At 40.5% G+C, this 22,667-nt stretch overlaps 3 protein-coding genes across 3 annotated transcripts in view; 1 reads left to right on the top strand and 2 right to left on the bottom strand.

Moving 5' to 3' along the window:
- Positions 1 to 2,029: 2,029 nt before the first annotated feature.
- LOC109465217 (alpha-N-acetylneuraminide alpha-2,8-sialyltransferase-like) lies at positions 2,030 to 5,732 on the bottom strand. The gene is made up of 7 exons (XM_019762360.1): positions 5,614 to 5,732; positions 4,381 to 4,563; positions 3,836 to 3,974; positions 3,518 to 3,633; positions 3,057 to 3,149; positions 2,603 to 2,856; positions 2,030 to 2,265 (listed from the first exon to the last, which is right to left on the bottom strand). The coding sequence occupies exons 1-7, from the start codon at positions 5,691 to 5,693 to the stop codon at positions 2,030 to 2,032; spliced, it is 1,101 nt and encodes a 366-aa protein (XP_019617919.1). The 5' UTR covers positions 5,694 to 5,732.
- Positions 5,733 to 9,552: 3,820 nt separating this feature from the next.
- LOC109465352 (progestin and adipoQ receptor family member 3-like) lies at positions 9,553 to 16,110 on the top strand. The gene is made up of 8 exons (XM_019762565.1): positions 9,553 to 9,801; positions 12,277 to 12,394; positions 12,936 to 13,080; positions 13,286 to 13,441; positions 13,888 to 14,007; positions 14,259 to 14,345; positions 14,723 to 14,813; positions 15,200 to 16,110. Exons 1-8 carry the CDS (start codon positions 9,606 to 9,608, stop codon positions 15,331 to 15,333), a joined length of 1,047 nt encoding a protein of 348 aa, XP_019618124.1. The 5' UTR covers positions 9,553 to 9,605; the 3' UTR covers positions 15,334 to 16,110.
- A 502-nt stretch (positions 16,111 to 16,612) lies between these two features.
- LOC109465216 (diuretic hormone receptor-like) overlaps positions 16,613 to 22,667 on the bottom strand; it is a 17,994-nt gene continuing 11,939 nt past the window's right edge. The window contains exons 3-11 of the mRNA XM_019762359.1: positions 21,073 to 21,180; positions 20,732 to 20,826; positions 20,032 to 20,132; positions 19,534 to 19,663; positions 18,536 to 18,692; positions 17,945 to 18,075; positions 17,573 to 17,763; positions 17,220 to 17,355; positions 16,613 to 16,765 (exon numbers count right to left, since the gene is read on the bottom strand). Coding sequence (XP_019617918.1) covers positions 16,613 to 16,765; positions 17,220 to 17,355; positions 17,573 to 17,763; positions 17,945 to 18,075; positions 18,536 to 18,692; positions 19,534 to 19,663; positions 20,032 to 20,132; positions 20,732 to 20,826; positions 21,073 to 21,180 — 1,202 coding nt within the window. The remainder of the gene's footprint in view (positions 16,766 to 17,219; positions 17,356 to 17,572; positions 17,764 to 17,944; positions 18,076 to 18,535; positions 18,693 to 19,533; positions 19,664 to 20,031; positions 20,133 to 20,731; positions 20,827 to 21,072; positions 21,181 to 22,667) is intronic.

The following is a 22,667-nucleotide window of genomic DNA, read 5'->3' as shown; positions in this document are numbered from 1 at the left end:
CTCGTAAGTTTATATCGTTCCAAGATCTTATAATTGTAAATTTAATTTTCTTTTGGACAATATACGAGATCTTGATCGTCCTACGACAGAAATACGAAGAAGTGCAGTACGCAATCATCCCCTATGTGAGACTCCTTTGAAACTCCTTTGTTTTTATGCATGTAACATGTAAACAAACATGGCGGCTCAGTTGTAATTAATGTGTAGTACGGCAGAATATCGGTCGTGTTCTGGAGTATTTAGCGGGATTTGAAGTCCACCAACCTTCCGTGCACCGAGTTAAGAGAGCAGACAAGCATAAGGGACAACCATAAACCGGGTATATAATCGCGCAGACGACGGGAATATAAATGTTTTGGTTCGGTCAACAAAATCTTAGATTGTGAATGCAGTAAACTGAAAGAAACGAATGAATGATTGAACGAACGAAAAAGTGAAACGTTCAATCAAGAGTCCTGCACACGACTCGCCCACAGTAGACTGTTGTTGCACTTCACGAATCGCCAGAGGTCGCTGCTACACGGTCCATATGCCGGATAGTGTCAATACGTTTCACCGACGTCAGGGCCCTTCGCAGTCAAGAGAGCGCCTATTTCCAACTCTAACCCTAATCATAACTTTAATTCTAACCATAGCGATAACCAAAACAACGGCTAAAAACATGGGACGGTGAAACATAGCAGGAAATGTTACTGTGAGTGTCTTAATTTAGTATTTTGTACAAAGGTTCATCACAAAGGCCAGTGTGTAACGGCATTATAGTACTACAGTACGTCATAGTTACGTCAGCCACAGGTAAATGTGACCCTGCAATTTGGAGACAAATCGCCAGAGGCCACTGCTACACTGTCCATCGGCCAGGTTTCGTCCTGACGTTTCGCCGATGTCAGGACGTTTTGCACTCAAGCGAACGACTATTTCATACTCTAACACTAATTAATTCTAACAATAGTGATAATCATAACAACAAAATTTCAGCTAAAAACATGGGACGGCGAACCATAACAGGAAACCGCAATTTCGGCGGCAATTTCTTGTACAGGCTTGGCCATGGTCTTGTAGCCATTCAAAATGAATTGATAGCCTGGAACAGGCCTGGCCGTGGGGCACTCAAAGGGGGTTGATAGCCTTGTACAGGCTTGGCCGTGAGACCATCTAATATGAATTGAAAGCCTGCAACAGCTGACTGTGTAGCTATTATCCAATCTCAGTGGATTTATAATCCTATATTGACGAGTTCTAAATAAGTAACTATTTGGTGTCGCAAATAGATGAATAATTACCAAAATACTGATCTACGCACTCTCATAGTATTATCTTGTTTAATATGTCAGGTTGTAAGATATTCCATTGAGGTGATAAAAACGTATCGTTGAAAGACTCCTATATATATTATTCATATAAATATTATTCATAACCATATTTACCAAAATAAGAAGGTGATACCTTGCATTTACAAAATATTACCTGGTATGGCCCATTGTGCTATCCACCGTTTTGTTTTGTTATCATATTAAGGAGCATGTTTGTAATGGATATACATATATGTATTGAGAAATCCTTAGATGAGTGGTTTACTGCTTATTATCGTGTAGCCAGAAGACGTCGACCAATCAAAATGCTCCATTTCCCATTGGTTATCAGGCCGTAACCTCAAAATAACCGACCAGTTTTTGGTCGCCGATACCCGCCTCATTTATTCGATGGTTATCGCACCAGACCAGGGATCATGTAACCATATACACCTCAAGGCGGTGCATTGACCCTTAATTGTTTTTTTTACATATTCCAACATGTAATCACCAGACGTGGTGACGGCACACGTACACTTAAGTTTTTTTCAACTTATATCAATGCCGCCACCAACACAGGGGACAATACAATACTCATTTTCACCTGAGCGAAGAGAGGAAAGTCGTGTAAAGTGCCTTTCCCAAGGGCACAAGATCGGTGGCATGACAGGACTCGAACCCGGGACCTCTTGGTTCCGAGTCGAGCACTCTACACCACACGACCTCACATTGACGCTTTATTCAAAACATTTATCTGTCACTAGTCTCAGAACGCCTTTCTTGTACAGCTCCAGGAGCTTGGCGAACTCTCGCGGCATCTTGTGTCCTCGCGTGGTTAGCCCTCTCCCATAATGCCTGTCGTCAGTGTAGTGGTAGCCAATCGGGTTGCCTCTCCGGTCCTCCAAGTACGGCCAGAAGCCGTACACGTGGACTTCGTCACAAACTTCTAGCGCAAAGCTTACGAAGGTGAAACCTACGGCAAGAGATATAAACAATAGATAGGCCATATTCGTGCTAAAATTTCACAATTTTCACATGTAGCTTCTTCAAGTAATCTACACATGTAGTAATCGAAATTCATGACTCCAGCATGTCCATATCGTGAGATATCAAAACCTTAAGTTCTGCTGCAGTACCAAGGCAAATCTAATCATTTCTAGGTCTTATCAAGACCTACCCACCTACCAACTTTCATGACAATCCATTTAAAGCTTCTTGAGTATTCGTGCCAAACCACACACCCACCCACACACAGAGAGAGAGATAGAGAGAGAGAGAGAGAGAGAGAGTATGAAAGTGTACGTACTTACCAGAGGTCATGATTTTTTCTTTGACGCCATTTGTCTCCCAGAATCGGTGGCTGCGAATGACGTACCTCGGATTGCTAAACACGGCCGTGACGGGGGACTCTATTCTCTTCAATATATCCGGAAATGAAAGTATGTTTTTCACGTCGCGGAGGATGGAAAAGGGGAAAAGCCAAATATAGGATAAAGTCGGAAACTGTCCGTCCAAGATTCCTTTGAAAAGTTTTCTGTCTTTTGATGAGTCTAGATTGGACAATCTGGAAACAAAAGAATGAAGAAAGTTTATTGCACATTCACATCAAAGTAGGATATAAATATTGCATGACAATTGATAAACTGACACTGATGTTTATGATTTTATATACAGCAGTACTTTAAATGACATTTTGTTAAACCTATGACTGTTGGTTTTAACTGAAACTGATGTTTATGATTTTAAATACAACATTTTACTGACCTCTTGTTAAACCTATGACGGTTACATGTTACAAGGTCTGTTCTTTTCCCGACATCCCCTGTGTACTCTTCCACTAGTGGCGGAATGTTGAACCTGAAATGAAAATAGGAATTTTGAACAGCATATTTACTATGCAACGATTAGTACTATGACAGTTTGAACTAGAAATCCTACTGATATAGTATGAACTAGAGAGGTAACATTTGCAAAGCAAAAACATGCATAACGTCAAACACATTCATATATATGGTGACAGGAGTCTAAATCCCTCCTGCTATAAACTTGCAACATGATGTAACCCAACACTAGTTACCATGGTGACAGACGTCTGGTTCAGATCATTGACCTTACTGGTTTGGAGAAGAAGAGGAACCAGAGCAAAAACAATGTCTTTTTCTTCGGTAAACATAACAAGAAATCCTTCTGATATAGTATGAACAAGTACATGTACATCTACTTACCGAAATATAAACTCGGTGGAGTCAATTTGAGGTCCACACCCACTCCTGGATAAGATTCCACTGCTTCCAACTATACTGCAATTCTTGAAGCGTTTGGTCTGAAAATCTGGTGGTTCCTGAAATTTAATTACATAACAACAATTTCATACTTGTTTAGATTGCGTATTGCATTGTACTAGTATATCATCGTACCATATGCATATACATTCCATGATATATTAGGCTTATGTGAAAACTAACCGACTTGATTTTAGACTTAGACGTTTTGAAGAAGGAATTATAATAGTTGTAATAAATGTGGGTAACTGTTGTCCTGACCTGAGGTAGGCTGTTGTACAGGTCTTCTGTGATTTCGTATCTGCGCCTGTCTGACGTGAAAGGCACCTCCGAGTGTAGAGCTGTGTTGTTACGCGTCATGGTGAAGTCATCCCGGGTGTGGATAGCAGCTAACTTCGTCCTATAATATAAAACACAAATTCGGAATGTCATTCAAACAGATATCATAGAAAAATTAATATTGTATCAATATTACTGATCGGACCATTTGTACGATTAGTTTTTATTCATTTATTCTGATTTCTATTAACAGGGTGAACACACTCAGTGCTAATCGTATTGCTTTTCATGCGTGCCCTGTACATAAAGATAATAAACAAATTTTGATATTAAGGCATGAAGTACGAAGTAACTAAGAACGAGATATGAAAGCATAAAGGGATGGGCTAGCTAGTGAATGCCTTTTGTTCATTATTAAGATAAATGCAAGGTAAATTATAGATTTCATCATACATTAAATTCAGTAAACAAATAACTACAAATGCTAATATATCAGAGTTACAAACAAGATAGATCCTACACTCTACCTTAACTCAATCAGTTCTGCATGGTTGAAGGTCCAATCACGCTCGATTGAGGAAAGAATTTTCCCCATTTCCGTTTCCGTTCCATTGGTGGTGTAATTCCTGTTCCCAGCATGCACCTCTTCAAACTGTGGTTCTAACTGCATCCGGGTCATTCTGTCCAGCATGTTCTGTCTCAGTGTGTTTCTGAACATGGATTTCAAACATCAAGTCAGTTCATTGTCTATTGCAAGTACTATAAGTATTGTATGTATTAACGATTAACTTAACTGTTTAAGTAACTGAAGTACAAAAAACATGGATTTCAAACATCAAGTCATTTCATTGTCTATTGCAAGTACTATAAGTGTTGTATGTATTAACGATTAACGTGACTGTTTAAGTAACTGTTCAAAGTACAAAAAACATGGATTTCAAACATCAAGTCATTTCAAGGCTTGTATAAGTACTATAAGTATTTTAAGTATAAACGATTAACGTAAATGTTTAAAGCAATTTTCTGGCAATATATTATACTTTTCCATTCAAAGATGTGTTCTACTTTCTAAGAATACAATACAGATAACTATCAATCTTCTCTTAAAGTGGGCCAATTATACAATAGGTTATAGACATATTTTTCAACACGGATGATTGATTTTCTATATGTATTGTCATTCTTGTAATGACGCATAGTAGTTTATTATCGATAAATCGAAGGCTTTGGCTTTTCATGTGGAAATTCTTTTGGCATTAGTGTGGTGGAATTAGAAGGTTCACCAAAGAATGCCACAAAACTAGACTATATATAAAGTCTGTTTTCAAAATATAGATACGTATAGATACGTATACATCGATGGCTGCCATGTACATGATATCAACTTGGAGCCTTGGTCAGTCACAAGAAACGAGAAGCCATTTTCAAATTTGCTACGATACACGAATGACCTTGCGAAAGAACAACAGCACAAGGGCACATCGTACATTATGTAACTATGTCTGTTTACCTAGTATTCATGCGGATATAAATGAATGAGTGAATAAAGACCTTTTGTACACATATACCCACGATGTTAGTACAAATCACAACAGAATAGGATACAGATAACGTTATATATACATTGTCAAGTTGCTACAACTAAGTGAATTCGGCTTCTTCTCCCTTCTTAGTAATGGTGAACATGTAAGAATAGATAAGTTTCATAATCGAAGGTTATGTGTATGTTGTATACATATCTTAAGAATCTGTGGCCTTACCTTAATCTTAGTAACATCATGACAGTGGTGGATCCCACGAAGCAGGACAGGACGAGGTACATTTTGACGAGAGGCCTCATTGTAGTCGTGTGTTGGTCACAGTCCGCCCTGTCAATATGATTCAGTGTTGTCAGAACATAACTATCCTCGGGCGCAGTGAAATTACACGGTCAACGCCCTTTGCCTTGACTTGTCTTCACTCTGAAGTTTCCGAACATAAAAGGCGAAGACGTATGAAGTGAGAATTTTTTTATCCAAGATTGGAGCGTAAGACGTACCTGTAGTCTTTTCAGAACACTTCAGGGCCTGTTTAAAGGTTGATGACGTGTAGTAAGACACAGGAACAATGTGTGAATCCAAACAAAGGTCGCCTGTTGACAACGTGTCGGCAACGTGGCAAGGCGTTACGGGGTCACGATGTCACTCTGAATGCTTTCATTCTGACAAAACCTAAATCTACCTTTACACCTGGATCTTACGTTGGTCTGTGTACAAGTACGGTGGTGAAAACAATCGCCCACAGTGGTGCCATCTTTATATATAATAGTGTCGTCAAGGTGAAAACCTGGAAAACCGGTCCGAACCGCTGGGCGTTTTAATAAGAGTAAGGCCACGGCAACAATTGAAGTACTGCTAGTATGACGTTCTACGATTATGGTGTCGTATACGTGTAGGATTTTCAAAGTATCTGTCTTTTCAGTATTTTCGGTAACAAGACAGCTGAAATGGCCTAAGTTTTCTACCGTACAATGACTGGGCCTTTATTGTATATCAACACAGGTAGAAGATCGTTATATCATGCTGACTGTTCTGTATCTAATACCGTATACGCATACCAATCGCATAAAAACGTTTGGCTTTTCTCAGATCTTTTTCATGTGTACATGTAAATCATTATAGATGTAATGGATCCATCTACACAGATTGAAATGCAAGTCAGAATGAATCCTGATGTAAATTTCTATGTTGTGTCTGCTGATGATTTTTTGGCTCATTAATTTCTTTTTATGTCACAAAATACGAGTATATCAAATCCTTTCGCTGTACGTTTCGAAGAATGTTATATAGACTATATATAACTCTGTCAGTGTTTTGATACAACTGTGGTAAACCACCGGAATCACCATTATTTACCCATTGAATAGGAGCATGGCAAGTAGGAATAAATAATGCATGTTTGTAATACCCCAAATGTCCTTTTACCCTTTATTGGTAACATTATTATCCGACCCAAATCTACAATTGTTTCTTAAACCCTTTTGTTCAAAATATCAATCCACAGACGACTTATTACAACACATTTATGTAGCTATGTAGATTGAGACCTCGGCCTACCGTATTCAATTTCTATTAAACTGCTATGTGGCGAGGGATTTTCTAGCTACAGCTGCTCAATCTCCAAGCAGATCTTTTTATTGGTGGCTACAAGACAGTATCAAAGTATCGTTGGCAGGGCGGTATCCAATACACCACTGTAGGCTGACGAAAAACAGACGACGACACAAAGAAAGAAAGGCTGATAATACCTAAAAGACGTCAAAATGTGCCTGAACCTCTGCTAAGAGAGTAGCTACATACAATTATGTGTTAATGGCGTGGTTCCAGTCATCGTCTATGTGGTTAAACCTTTTGTGAACGAAATTTTGTAAATAGGTCAAACGTTGATACCAAAACAGTTACGTATACAATGATACGAGCTTTATGACAGTATATATATTACTGTATCCCAAGATCGTCCAAAAACACTGAAATTACTTCTTTAAAAGCAATAGTATGTTAACCAATTTGCACAAGAAACCACTTAGCTGATAGCTTGCGTGACATCAAGGCTTCCATACTCGCTCTCTCAAAATATTTTGAGCCAGACCACATTTAATATTGACGAAAAAAAGTGTATCTAGTACATGTAGTAATGGTCAATGAATATAACACTTTGGTAGCATACCGTAACACTAGAACATATACCCTAACATACCAACCTTGTGCTGATGTACCGTACTGTACAGCAGGAATACCCCATGGAAAATTGGTGGCACTACGACAAGGCAAGGAACACTTAAGTCTTTCATCAATTATGCAGAAGGATTTTCAAGGTCGAATTGGAAATTCGAAGGAAAATCAGAATTAACCCTGGTTTGGAGGATACTGCTCATTTGACATCATTCTATATCCCTCGTCTATAACCGTACACTTTTAATCCACAGCCAATGGAAAATGTATATCCCTGTATCTCTCTGTATACATGGTATATGTAACGTTACATAGTGTTCGGGGGACGGTTTTTTTTGCGGTAGCTTTAACAACAAAATATCCTTAAGCGTATAATACATAGCTTTATTTTTTTTCTCGTACGTTCATACCGAAGTGATGATAATAACTGTTATTTTGAATGTCATTGTTTGTTCACTATCTCTGTTACCATGGTAGTAAGGATGATGAATACATGTGATCGAAGTACGAGGTGGAGTTTTCAAAGCTGCCGCAAGATGTCGCTCGTGCACTGTACAGTAGTGTTCCCAATTTCTGTGCGGCTACAAATGCACCCATGTAAATGTTGTAATGACTCCGGCAGTGATTTTCTTCATTAGATAGACAGTGACAAAAGGATATAAACTAGAACTACCTCTGACGATGTTCCCTCTAGAATGTAACAGTTTATACAGGCGGAATAAAATAGATTGTACACAATGTAGTTTGCTTCTTTGTTGGTAAAAACATGCCCCAAGGTTAATTGCAAGCACAGGATCAGTAAAGCAGAAGTAAAGCAAAGTAACAGAGAACATTCACACATACTAAAGTACAGTTTTGTTCCGTAGGGGCAACAAACACCTACTGTCGCAAAGGTGGAGTTTTCCAGTAGCCATGGATGCCAGGTAAGTCTGGGATTGGTTGCCTAAAGTAACCAATCAAATCATTGTCTTGATAGTCCGGAATTAGTTGTCCAAAGCAACCATTGATACCAGGTTCTCCTGGTATTGGTTGCCCAAAGCAACCGTTAATACTATAGAGGTTTGAATTACCCAAAGCAACCACTTTTACCTAGTATATATCACTATTGGTAAATCCCACTTTTCGTGCAATGAAAGCTTTCTCTCACCAAATTCTTCGTATGCTTTTATACGCTCATAAATCGCTAACATTTTGTTCAGAAAGTAGTTCATTTGGGTGGAAATATACATGTACGAAGATGGGGGAATTTGTCGGGTAAACAACTTAACGTGGCCAAATTATCAATTATATACAGTCAATGCGTTTGTTATGTTTACTCGGGTAGAACGACATAAAGGTGCCCGTGCGTTACGGTAGTATACGTGGTTTTTGGTGCCCTGGGGCATAACTTAAAGGTCACTCACAGGAACAATAGGAGACTTTGGAAGGAATGTACCATGTTGTGTAAGATTTGGGAAAGTTCAATGAGACGGTTGTTCATTTAAACACTTTGTATGTGCACTAAAATAACATCACATTGTGTTTTCTAAATGCATGTACACTGTTTATTACATGTACACGAAAATAGCACCATTGAAGACCACATGGCGTTGTCATTTCTGCTGACCTCACATGTGACCTCCCATGTCACATCTCAATGATATGTGATTGTCTGTAATTCTCTTCTTTCTACCAGAGAAACAGGTCGTAAGCATTGTATACCCTACTGAAACATAACGTAGATATACATGTACCACGAAGGCTGAGCTCTTTGAAGACTCTAAAGATACTCAGTATAATCCAACTTGAGCAAGCTGGCTTCGGTAAGACACCAACAATACCTGAACGCGAGGAAGTAGGCTTTAGTAAGCAACCAACAAAATCTGCATAATTGGGGAAGTAAGCTTCAGTAAAACAGGTGCTATATAGAGGCTCATTTCTGTGTTAGAGTCCAACATATTGCTTTATCGATTTTCCCAATTTTTCCCGCGTGTATTTTACAAAGGACATGTCAGCCTAGCTCGGCGCGGTTCGATACGCTCATTCTGGCTGCCGGCACACCCATGGACGGGTGGGCACGCGACGGGGTTCCCGATGGGGCCGCCACCGCACGGAAGCGGGGAGCTGGGCGGGACGGTGTGCAACCTCTGCCGCCGAGTAACGGCCCTCGCTACGGTAGCACGGCGGCTAACGGGCAGTCGACTTGGAACCGTGGGGACGACTATGGAGGTATCAGGGGACGGGTGTCTGCTCTACCAGGTAAGTTAGTATGCGTAAACACAGCATTGGTAATGTATGACAGGCATTTAATAGCATATGGCTTTGGTACATATAATATCAGACATGCTAGCCTATTTCTTTTAGTGGTTCCAAAAATGAAGAGAAATTTGAGGTTGAAACTGCAATATTAACATTTATTGCAATCTTACTTGGAGGTCAAATAAAGGTTGACCCATATCCTTATATTTAAGCATAATTCATCTCATTGACTTGAGATTATTATCTTAATTCATAAGCTGCAGTTATATTTCGACATCCATGTATATAATTATATGAAAGTGTTTTAGTCCAAAATCTAGGCTATGATATGAAAATACATAAATGGAATAATATATACGCTTTGGCCTGGGATGGGCCAAGTATATGTCTATTTTCGGAATATCTATCCAGCATCTACTTGGAATTATGTAATATTTCTGAATCAATGTGAAGGGGTAACTCAATATAACCTCACCATACAACAATGGTATGAATTGAATCTTCCTAGTACCAATACTTAGTACAAAGCAAATAATTGAAAGGGGCCCAAAATTGCGTGAGAAATTAGATATACCAGAAATGAATAATTTAGTGCGTAGATTAGCCCATAGTCGCACTGGGACATGTACATGCTATTACCAGTTGTAAACAATACATCCCTTTTCAGCACTAATGAATCCAACATACATTAAGGCAATCTACATATCTTGACATATCTAATTGTTTTGCTTTCTATGTTCAAACTGTGAGGTGGCTAGGGATGGAATAGAAGTAGCATGGTGGAATGTCATGATTGTGTGAATATTGGTAGACGCCATGTTGGTAGCCTCCGTAGCAGGCTTATAGAACTGGGGATTTGGTGATCTTCGGCTGTTTTCTGATTAGCCCTGAGTTCTAAAAAACGGGGGTAATTCAACCAGGCCGGCTATGTTGCCTATATGCAATCAGAAAATAGCACATAAAAGCTCCCAAAGACCCTGAAGACCCCCCAAAACGCCCAGTTTTTGGCATGCTTTGGAGGCTAATGTTGGGACGGTTGTGCAGTGAGGGATGGTACTGTCGATACCGCCGCCGGTAGGGACTGTACATGTGTGACGTACGGGGTTAAGTGAGATGGATGGGGATAAGGGACAGACCGTTACTGGTCAGGGGAGGGGTGGGGCTAGCCTCTGAGTGGCATCAGTTACGAATTATGACGATAACACATAATTCAACCCACCAATCCCACCCTAGCTCGTAGCTCTTTTTGAGAGCATGCATACTAAAACTGGATACGGTATTGTCAGAATAAAAAAAGATCAATTCTAACAATCAAACAGCTTTCAGGCCTTTTGTCAGGTTCACACGCAATGTTAATATTTCATTCGAATAAAAATTTCTTTGTACATGTATATGTGACCGTGTGTGTGTGTGGGGGGGGGCACAAGCACATATGACTGCTCAGTGAATTAAGGATCACAAAATTTTGCTGCAAAAAAAAAATATAGAATATATTTTGTAACTAATGATGAATCATCGTACTCTTTGAAGAATCCTCCTTCCATTTTGACTTCTATCCTACTAACTGCTCCCCGTACGGTAGCTGAAATGAACCACCCCCGAGTGAGTTTTGCCCCACGGTCTGTCGCCTCCTGTAGTGCCATATTGCGATATATCGAGCGTCTGAGAACCCGGATGTAGAACGGCTCACCACGTATCGGCTTGTCGGGAATTCATAGCTGTTCTATATATAGAAATATAGCATATTTATATTGTTTATGTTGTTAGGATTGATACTTTCAAAACATGACCCAAATTTAGCGGAGTTATCAATAATAATATTTCTTACAAAAACTGCATTCATTGCATTGATATGAATACCAGGTGCAACCAAGTGTGTCTCAATATATAATCATGTGTAAATCTAGTAAACCTTTGCCATAGACAGTTTTAATCTGTCATGCCCCGACTATATATCCAAGTACTTAGGCCAGTATATATATGTACAGCTTTACAAAAGAGAGAATGTATAGTGACGAATAGAAAAATAAAACGTATATCATACCAATACACCATTTACGTCCATATTCCTGTAGTCACAGTTTCTTTAGTATTATTGTATTGATTGCTATGTCATTGTTGTCATATATTGTACCTGTACAAGTTACAACTGTCGAGCAGTCATTCATTCATTCGTTCGTTCATTCATTCATTCATTCATTCATTCATTCATTCATTCATTCATTCATTCATTCATTCATTCATTCATTCATTCACTCACAAACTCCGTCCGTCCGTCCGTCCATCCTTCCATCCATCCTTCCTTCCATCGATCGATCGATCCATCCATCCACCCATCTATCCATCCATCCATCCATCCATCCATCCACTCACTCACTCACTCACTCACTCACTCACTCACTCACTCACTCACTCACTCACTCATTCATTCATTAATTCATTCAAAGGTGAAAGCTTAATATTGTCTCCTCACAGTACGAGGTGGCCTGCTGACTGCCGATGACCTGAGTCCCACCTTACGGGATGAGGTTCAGAGGGCCTATATCTACTACGGGTACAGGGTAAACCTCACGACATGGGAATGTATTAAAGGGTACGTCTGGACAAGCAGTCGTTTCTGTAGTTACTTTTTTATGGACAAGGAAAACTTCTGTGCTATGGAAGCGTTCAATATAGAGATATTGTGCCAGATAACATTGTTGTGATGTCACCATTGTTAAAGTTCTGTCGAACATGGTCTGCTATCAAATTAGTGCAAACCTAACATATTATAACAGCATTATGGTACTACACTACGTAATACTATAGAAGCACATGCAACAACAGCAATACAGATATATCGCATGTTTCCAATCTTCTACAACCAAGTCATGAGCCTTGTATACACTTTTAAGTTTGAGGAAAATAATTATAGATATTGACAGATTGATCGATACAGTTGGGTGGATAGAGTGATAGATAGATAGGTAATCCCGGGTGATAGTCGCCAGGCAGGACAATGACCCCACCCCACGTCTCCCCAGCATAGAACACCAGTCAATAACAATCCAACTGTTTACATGTAGTCACCCTTCTCGTGATGCCCCCCTCCCCCTTCAAGTGTGTGATAATGAAGCCCAAATCTTACTCCTCAGCTTGTTTGTCCTGTCCAACGAAACTGTAAACATATGGAGTCATCTCATTCCAACCGTCTACTTCGTCGTTCTCTTGGCAAAAGAAGGAAGCCAAGAGGAAGGATACGCCCGCAACGTCCGACTAGCACAGGAGATATGTGCTATAGTAAGTAGGACCGCTAGAGGGCGTACTTGCATGGATGACGGCACCTGCTAACACCTGTTAGTTCCACTCCAAAACAAATCGCCTTCCGCCTGTTATAAATGTTAAATCCCTGTAGAACAATTTATCTATAATTGCAATGAACTAGTTATGAAGGATTTTACTGTAGATTATCGCGATATTTCATCTTTGTTTTCCTTGGTTTTAGATCGGTTTGTTTGGCTCCACGCTGTGCCATCTGATGTGGGGTCACAAGTGTGACAAAGTTCGCCGTGGTTTCCTAGCGACCGACGTCGTCACGTTTTGTGTTGCCGTGATGGGGTCATACATAGTGTTCCTCCACTATGGCTTCTACTGCTTTCCGGTAAGTGTGACGTCATTTCCGGTTCCTATGATATGATACAGTAGACACCAACTATTTGAATCACTGACATAAACTTGGGATTTACATAAAATTCTGAAAAACCAAACCATTTGCCATTCACTCCATCATAAATTGCATGGCATAATTGCATGAGCCACATGTATTATGGCTTAAACTTGACATTAGGGTAAAATATTTCGAAATCAATCGCATACTGCAGCTGACCCAGAAATACATGTACGTGAAAGAAATACATTTAGTTGTTACTGTTCAATTGTTGAGCGTTGGCGAATCCGCATAGAGTCCACTGTTATTCATTCATTATTACCCCTGCACCCTCCATGCACTAGTATTCGCCTGTAGTATCACAACAAAACTATACACCAGGTATCTGTTTTCGTCATTTAACAGGTGTGATTCACACATTCTTATCATAACACTTGCAGGGTTGGAGGAACTTCTACCTGTCGATATTTGCAGTCTTTCTGTCGGCAAACGTCATTTCTATCTACCGATGTGCGTTTGAACCCGAGAGTGACAAGAAGAGGGAAGAAAGGCTTGTACAGGTAATAATCACCAACATTTGTCAAACCCTTGGATTTGTTTTTCTTGGCATCTTGCACTTTAAAATAAAAAAAAGTTTACAGGAATAAAAAAATGTGCGGTAAGTTTGAACCCGAGAGTGACAACAAGTGGGAAAAAACACTTGTACTGGTAATAGAAATCAACATTTCCAAAACTTTGGATTTGCTTTTTGTGTACTTTCAAAAATGATTACAGGGACAGAAAATGTGCAGTAACCCTGTTTTTCCGCCAGGCGGCTTGCGTGGGGTCCTTCCCCTTCATTTCCATCTTCCACCTGTTCCTGGTTCTGTGCCCGGATTGGTACACGCTCCACATGACCGTAAGTTACGTCCAATAGGATTTGTAAGATTTACTTTGTGCTTTATATGTTGATTGGTAGTTGACTACACGAAAGCATGCGTCGAACATAAACTTACAATTGTAAGCATTCAGGGCAGATAATTGGATGTTGGTATTGGCATATGGATCGATAGTGTGGGATAGATCAGTTATATATCTGCTTATGCCCCCTCCCCCCATACTGTACTTTTTGTTGCATCAATAAAGATTGACTGTAATTCTAAAGCCTCCAAGCTATCAGCACAGATTCCTGTCTGAATGATGAATATACATTTGATACATAGAAAGAAGCTAAATGCTACTGCAACAAATGTATAGCTTTCTATATATAATAATGTATGTATTATGTATTTCCAGACCCTGCTCAGGATCTTGGTGCATGCCTACCTTGCCGGTGTAGTCGCCATGGCGTTTTATGGCCTTCATATACCTGAAAGGTTCTTCCCAGGTGGGATACTTATTTTGGAAATTTTGATGAAGGTTAGACATTCAGGCAATGAGATACACAAGAAAACATCTATCTCTACTCAAGTAAGAGATAGATTTGGGCAGGTTTTGAAAAGTGTCAGACGCTTCAAGAGATTTTGAGAACTGTCGGAAGTTTCAAGAGGTCTTGAAAAGTGTATGACGTTTCAAGTAGCTGTTATCCACTTCATCTGTGCCACGTTTTCCTTTTAGCAGTTTGCAATATAATTAACAAAAACATGTCAATGTATCAGAATAGGCAGTCTAATGTACATGTATGGTAGCCAATGGGGATATGTAAGACATGTAGAGTTATGAAATATATTATAAAGATTACTTCCAAACTTACCTCATCTCTTTCTGTCCCAGGAAAACTGTGGTTCGCAGGATACAGTCACCACTGGTGGCATCTTGTCGCCACCTTGTATCAGCTGGGCTGGTACTATGCATGCTGGGAGTTAGATGACGTCATCAAGAGGCAGCCGCCATGTTTAGAGTCTTGATCTCAGGGAATTTTAGCACGTTTAAAACCTGCTACAATTTTCATTACTACGTTAGGTGTAAGGTATAACGCACACATAGTTAAAAAAACATCATTCTCACAGGAAAGGTGCTGTTAAGGAGCCTAAATTATAAAGGAAAGACACTGAAGCAATACGAACACAAATAATATATTCAATCCACTTGCAAGTCTACCATGCCCACTTACATGGGACTTGATGCACTTTTTTCCCACCGCACGAAGAAACGTACTTTACAGAACCCGCTATAGGGATAAAACAGTAGGCAAATATTATCTGAGACACAGGTTTACAGCTTTACCTTGCTGGGAGAATACCTCAATATCATAGTACTATATAACATATCTAACTGGTACTTATACCTTACTAAACAGGTCTGACGAATTGGTTCTACAGGACCAGAAAACAGTACTGATAGTAAATCATTCCTACATACACGCAAATATGATATAATATATGGTTTAGACATTAGAAAATCTTGACCCTGCAATACGAACGATGTTAAATCACTTACAATACGTATACAATTACGACATGATAAACAACAATATATACAGAATACAGTATTCCAAACAATAGTATACTAAACAAATGCATTTCTCTTAAAAGCAATAAAAGTGCAATACGAAGAAGAATTTGTTTCATATGGCTAAACGTACAATATTGTCTCTCTCTATACCTTTACAGGCCGACCGTAGATATGTAGAAACGATTGCTTAAGTAACGGTGATACCAGTACATCAGATAGATACAATATCATACAAATAAACTTCACATTGATATACTTCACATAATATATTACCAAATATTACCATATATCATGTCCTTGATATTACTCAAATCATGTGTTTTCTTTGTACAATATTAAATGATTCATTACTGTACATTACTGGTAGGGTACTGACTTATTCCGATAGATAAGTTTGATTGTCCTTCCTATAGTCACTCTGTGGCTAATAACAACATCCATACGGTTGGTACAGCAACGGTTATACAAATCGTTATCAAAGGCCGAGCTGATTTTTTTAAAACTTGAACTGACCTACTCTACGATCTTCGTCTTTCTGTTGAGACTTTGGAAAATTCTTTTCCCTAGGTTCTAATCTTCTTGCTCTAGAAGATTGAAGCACTTGACTTCGTTTTACTCTCCCACAACAACGGGAGCATTTATTTATAACTTCCCATTTATGCAAATCACTCACGAACATGATATAATTTGCATAAATGGGAAGTTAACATGCTCCCGGCCAGACAGGGTCTCTCACTGCTGTATCCGGGGCTCGTGGTCTCGCGCAGCTGTTGTGTAGGTGGTTGACGGGGCGCTTCGCCGAGTGCAGCCATTGGTTGAGAGAACCGTCTTGTTGACCAATGGGGGCTTCTGGCGGTTCACCCGATCTCTGATGACCGACTTCACCTACAAATCATACGAAACTGGATTCAATGGCAATAATGCATCCATGAATTTAATTTTTCTTTGGTCTATTTTTTTTTGGCAAAATATTTAACTACATTGTTCGACAGACTGCCTTTCAGAATCTCGGTCTGAATTTGAATTCAACTTATTTCTCTATATCATCTTACTAGTTTATAATTTAATTGACAGTTTTGCATCTTCTGCAAAAATAGATCTGTGGTTAAAATGCAGACCTACCTCGTCGTTGGTGAAACAGTAGATAATGGACACGACCAGACCCTGAAAATGCATTAATTTTGTGAAAGTCAAACAATATTGTTCCATCAAAAAATGTAAAAGTATTTTCAGAACACAAATGATATAATTGTACATGCCTTGCACTCTATGGAATTGAAAGCTGGCATTCAAAGTGATAGTTTAGGAGTGAATTTGCAATTATAGTGTATGCTAATACCTGCGTTGACTGCAACAAGGCGTTGAAGATCTGGAAGATGTGCTGTCCAACACCGTCATCTTGCGGATCCACGAAGAACAGCAGGTTAGTCAGGCCCAGCAGTGGCAGCAGCACGAACATCGCTCGCAGAGCCTTCCTGTAATCATCATCATAACCAAAAATAAAGTTCAGAACATGAAAGTTCATCTGATTTGGTAGTTATCATAGTAAAAAGTTGAACACAAAGCTCCAACACTAGGTTTCACAGACTGAGATCAAATTTTCAACGACCACTGTCGCCTTCATCTGGCTTCTAGGTTAACCAATGGAAGGGCTGCTAGAAGCGTCATGTAGTCAGACTAGACATGGCTGACCTCATTCTCTCCAGTTCCCCAGGTTTCTTTGGTACTGCAGCGGCCGCCATGTTGGTGGTTCCGTCCTTTAGGTCCAGTTTGAAGCCCAGGGTCAGCTCGCACCACGGCTCGCTGGCGTGAGGGGTCTTCTGGTCATCCTTGATCTTCGTCACCAGGACAGCCAGGATGTGGAACAGGAAGTACAGGTTCACCTATGAGGGTGAAGACATATCAAGTCAAATCATAACAATTGAGACATGTATTGTACAGGTGCTTGTGGCAAATCTGCGTTCCTGGATACGCGAAGACCATAACTCTAACGTATTCAGGCATACATGTAGAACTAGGCACGGTTCTGCACACGATTTTTTTCATGCCAGCAGAGTGTCTTACCAGAAGGGCTGCGACGGTTGGTCCGGAGACGATCCAGACGTACGGCAGGCGGCCGTAGTGGTGCCAGCACGGCTCCGTGTCGTACAGACTCATCACGACAGTCCACACAGCGACAAATATCGCGGGAACACCTGGAACAACGGGTCCGTTACAATCACTGACAGCTACCGAAAAACAGATCGTGGATATTGTGTACACACTACAAATGTATTGTGATTGTCCATTACAGTATCAATTTTGCATGGCAAAAAGTATTTGACTAGAAAGGTATAATCCTTCACATGGTCCAGCCTAACAAACTACTTCTCTGTTTATTCTTTTTCAAACACATTCATATACATGCACTATATGGTGACCAGCCCCTCGAACTCGGTCCTACTAACCCAAACACCACGGGGTGTCTCCTACAGCACCAGTTACCATGGTGACAGACGTCTGGTCCGGGTCATTGACCTCATGTGTTTGGAGAAGATGAAAAAAGCGAAAACAATATGTTTCTTTCTGCGAAGGTAAACATAAATTTTTTATTGCTTCGGCAGTTTCTTACATCTTCGTATTTAGGATCTGGGAACAGTATAAAACACCCCTCACCCCAGCCGATGACGTAGAAGGCTGTGAGACTGGAGATGTGTCTCATGACGGCCACCACACAGCGCACGTACAGGAACAGCCCCTCTATCAGCATCCAGAAGATGTTCGTCAGGCCGAAGTACTGCAGCAGGACGACCAGGCCGCGGCACACTGCGGGCTAGAGGGAAACGGTTTTGGTGTTGAAGATATTTCCTTTGCTATTTTCTGGCTGTAGGGGCAGTGGTTAATCATTCATGCCTAGGGCACGATTGTTGAACTAATCCCTTCTTCCACTGCCTGGTACCCCCACAACCGTGGTCAGGGTCGTGTGGCGTAAATGGTAGCGTACGCGTGTTCGGCTCAGAACCAAGAGGTCCCGGGTTCGAATCCTTCCATGTCACCGATCCTGTGCCCTTGGGAAAGACACTTTACACGACTTTCCTTACTCCACTCAGCAGGTGGAGATGAGTACCTAGCTTGGAAGGTAGAGCCCATCCCTCTCCTCTACCGAAGTCAGGTACCCATTTTGCACTTGGGTGGAGTGAGGAAAGTCCTGTCATGTGCCTTTGCCAAGGGCCCAGTGTCTTTGAAGGGTGTTTGAAAATCCCTACATAACACTCTTAAACAATCGTAGTGACAGCATCAAATAGTTAATGATAAGCTCTGAGCTGTGGAGAACTCTTACAATGTTTGTCAAAAGCATTTTGAAGCGTGTATATTTTTATCTATATTAAATTTTGCTTGCATGATCTAGCACCGCGATATTTGTGTACCAGAGAACAGACGAACGAGTGTACGTACATGTGAGAACTCCATGAATTGCATTTTATATCTGATTTTCTCTCTGGAGTAGACGTGTGAGATATGACAGGAAACATGAAAGCAACTGACAAGACTTCAAAGCAACCCCTGTGGCTACCCTCCCATACTCAATTAGCGTGGGCGAGCTAAAGCAATACTAAACGACAATATGCCAAACACTACACAACTCGAAAACAGATGTTACAAGAACACGATACCTCGTTCATGTACTCATAACTGCCAGAGATGTCGAGGAATGGTTGCAGCAGAACGATGAGGATGATGGCTCTGAGAATGAGTGACAAGACAAGGTGCTTGTGTATTCTGATGCGGTCGCACTGTAATCGCCTGTAAAAACAAGCCATTAGTAGAAAACACGTTCATTTCATACTGATACGTACAATTGGCATTTTTTTTATATTCTCAATTTTGTTGAATGCCACGCATGCACTCAACGTCAGCACTACTATACTACGTGTACGATCACTTTATTTCGTTCATAAAGGTGCCGCTATTTTCGCCTCATCGCAAATTTCATCGGTAAACGAATTAATTATAAGAGACGGCAGAGGAACGCCAGAGGACGAATCGTGTAACATCACAAGGCGGTAACTCTTAGAAGACTGCGTACACTAAATGAATATCTGCATATCAGAGCCGAGAGTGTTATCAAATTTGGAGACGAAATGTCAAATGTGAAAGACTCGGCAACTCACCGAAAGTAGCAGAAGATGAAGAGAGTGGCGCAAAGAGTCAACAGTGACAGACTGGAACCAACCACATAGATGTCTCTCACTGCCAGTAGTATCGCTGCATCCTATGGAAAGATCAATGTATGAAAGCTACTGTAACAACTTTGAACTGAAGTTTTGGAAGCCGAGTCACGTAAACGGACGTACGGCTTCTGATTTAACACATGAGCCTTTTTGCTACGGCTGTTATCGAATGCTGAATTTCATACTAGAGTAGGATCTAGGCCGAATTGTCTGGCAGGATTCCTAGACGCACGTAGACAGGGACTTTATCTCATAGACTGCCGAGTCCAGGCGCCGCCACAGTATAAAGAACTGGCGTTTACGAAGATGGATAGAGAAAAATCGGTTGTCAAGTACGGCTGAATCTTATTGTTCAACATTTCTATCCATTTCCCGTGGTTTGTAGTTTGCATGTAATTAGCACATGTGCGTGGGATGGGCGCTTTCTGTTATTCTGTGAGATGTCATCTGGTGCTCTTGATCCTGATCAAAACGCCCACTCCCCGTTTCCAGCAATCCAAGTTTGCCTCGCTGTACTTACCGGTTTGATCCGGCACTAACCGGTTTGATCAGGTACGTACCGGTTTGATCCGGCTCTTACCGGTTTAATCGGGTATTTACTGGTTTGATCGGGTACTTACCAGTTTGATCAGGTACTTACCGGTTTGATCGGGTACTGGAGACAGGCTGTGTAGTTTGTCCAGTTGCCCATGTGCCATTCTCCGTCCTCGTCACATGTTCGATGGGCTAAAATTTCTGAGAGATAGTAGATCATAAGTTTCAAACAGCAGGTGTGCAGTATTCTAATGAATATGGTACCCAAAATGGTGCCAAAAATGGTGCCCCAACAGTGGTGGCAGCGGTGTACGTGACACATTATTCGTGCACATGTCGCCTTTCTTTACTTCTTTATCTTGCTTCAGTGTTATTTCTGTTTTGACTGATTTCTGTCGGGATCCGTGGCGTTTGATTTTGTTACTTCTGCAATAAAGAATGTCTTACTTGAGCTGTCGAAGCCCTTGTGATGCGGACACGGCAGGAAGATGGTGTGTCCGGCCGGGATGCTGGGCCAACAGTAGATACTGTCCCACGCACTCGCACAGCTCAGGTCTGGATAGAGGTGAAACATTTACTGTTACAGCTCAGATCTGGATATAAGTGAAAATGTAACTCTGTTACAGCTAAGATCTGGAAATATTTGAAAATGTAATCCTCTTACGGCTACGATCTGGACATATTCAAAAATTAAATTTGTTACAGCTAAGATCTAGACATGTGTAAAAAGTTACAGCTAAGGGAGATGTCTATGTAATACATTGAGGGATATGTGACACAGGCAAGGGAACACAAGGTGTTAATTAATATGATGCATAGTAAGAAACAAACACCGAAGCTCATGGATCATTTCAACCGCCTACTGATACCAAAAGCGATAGAGTGGTATGATAGATTGCCTTCATCTTCAAGACAAGATACCTTCACCTTCAAGATAATTACCTCATGCATCGCAATACGCTTCAATACAAGACAGCTTCATATTCAAGACAATCCGAAAATACCTTCACCTTCAAGACAAGATGGCTTCACATTCAAGAGCAGACAATCCGAAAATACCTCCATCTTCAAGACACCTTTAAGATAAATAACCCATGCATCACCGTACTCTTCAAGGCAAGACAGATTCACCTTCAAGACAAGACATCCCAAAATATCTCACCTTCAAGACAAGATACCTTCACTTTAAGACAAGACAATCCGAAAATACCTCCATCTTCAAGACAAGATACATTCACCTTTAAGATATATAACCCATGCATCGCCGAACGCTTTAAGACAAGACAGATTCACCTTTAAGACAAGACAATCCGAAAATGCCTCCATCTTCAATACAAGATACCTTCACCTTCAAGATAAATAACCCATGCATCGCAATACGCTTCAAGACAAGACAGCTTTACCTCCAAGACAAGATTATCTGAAATACTTTGACCTTCAAGTCCTGTCAATATATAATGTTGCAGGCTGTAAGTTGTGAGGGACCGTTTGTGAAAACTTTCTACGTAGGATGTTCCGCAAATTTAAAAGTACAGAAACTTTTAGGAATGCATCTTATTTGATATAATTACAGTGCTTATTTCATGTGTCGTATGCTAGTATCCAGAGAATCAACCATACAAGAACCTCCACCAGGCCTTCCTAGGGGATTGCGGATAGTAGAATTCAGTACAAATACGGTAGAATAATTGGCCAGGAGAGGCAGTCCACGGTAAGAATAATATTCCCCTTGTGTAGGCAAATAAAACCCTACGGTGTCCAAACAAACTCCCCTGGTGAATTATTCTTCCTTTTCGTCTACATTTTGCTAATTTTCATCCTGCGTTGTTAGTCTGTGGGAGACGGTCCATACGACGTCAAACGCGCAGCTGCGTCCAAGCGTAATGGCATAACTAGCCTTTCAGAAAAAATATCAGGAAAAACACATTCATACACAGTTAATTGGCCACAGCACCGTTCTTATAGCATACATATTTATTATGTATGCTCCTAACTATCCGGATGTGCAGCGTCAAATCAACATGTTCCTTTGAGTATAAGAG

This window comes from Branchiostoma belcheri, unplaced genomic scaffold, assembly GCF_001625305.1.
Source record: "Branchiostoma belcheri isolate BF01 breed outbred unplaced genomic scaffold, Haploidv18h27 scaffold15, whole genome shotgun sequence".
Taxonomy (NCBI): Eukaryota; Metazoa; Chordata; class Leptocardii; order Amphioxiformes; family Branchiostomatidae; genus Branchiostoma; species Branchiostoma belcheri.
The sequence above is the reverse complement of the archived record's forward strand: the minus strand, read 5'-3'. Positions and strand labels throughout refer to the sequence as shown.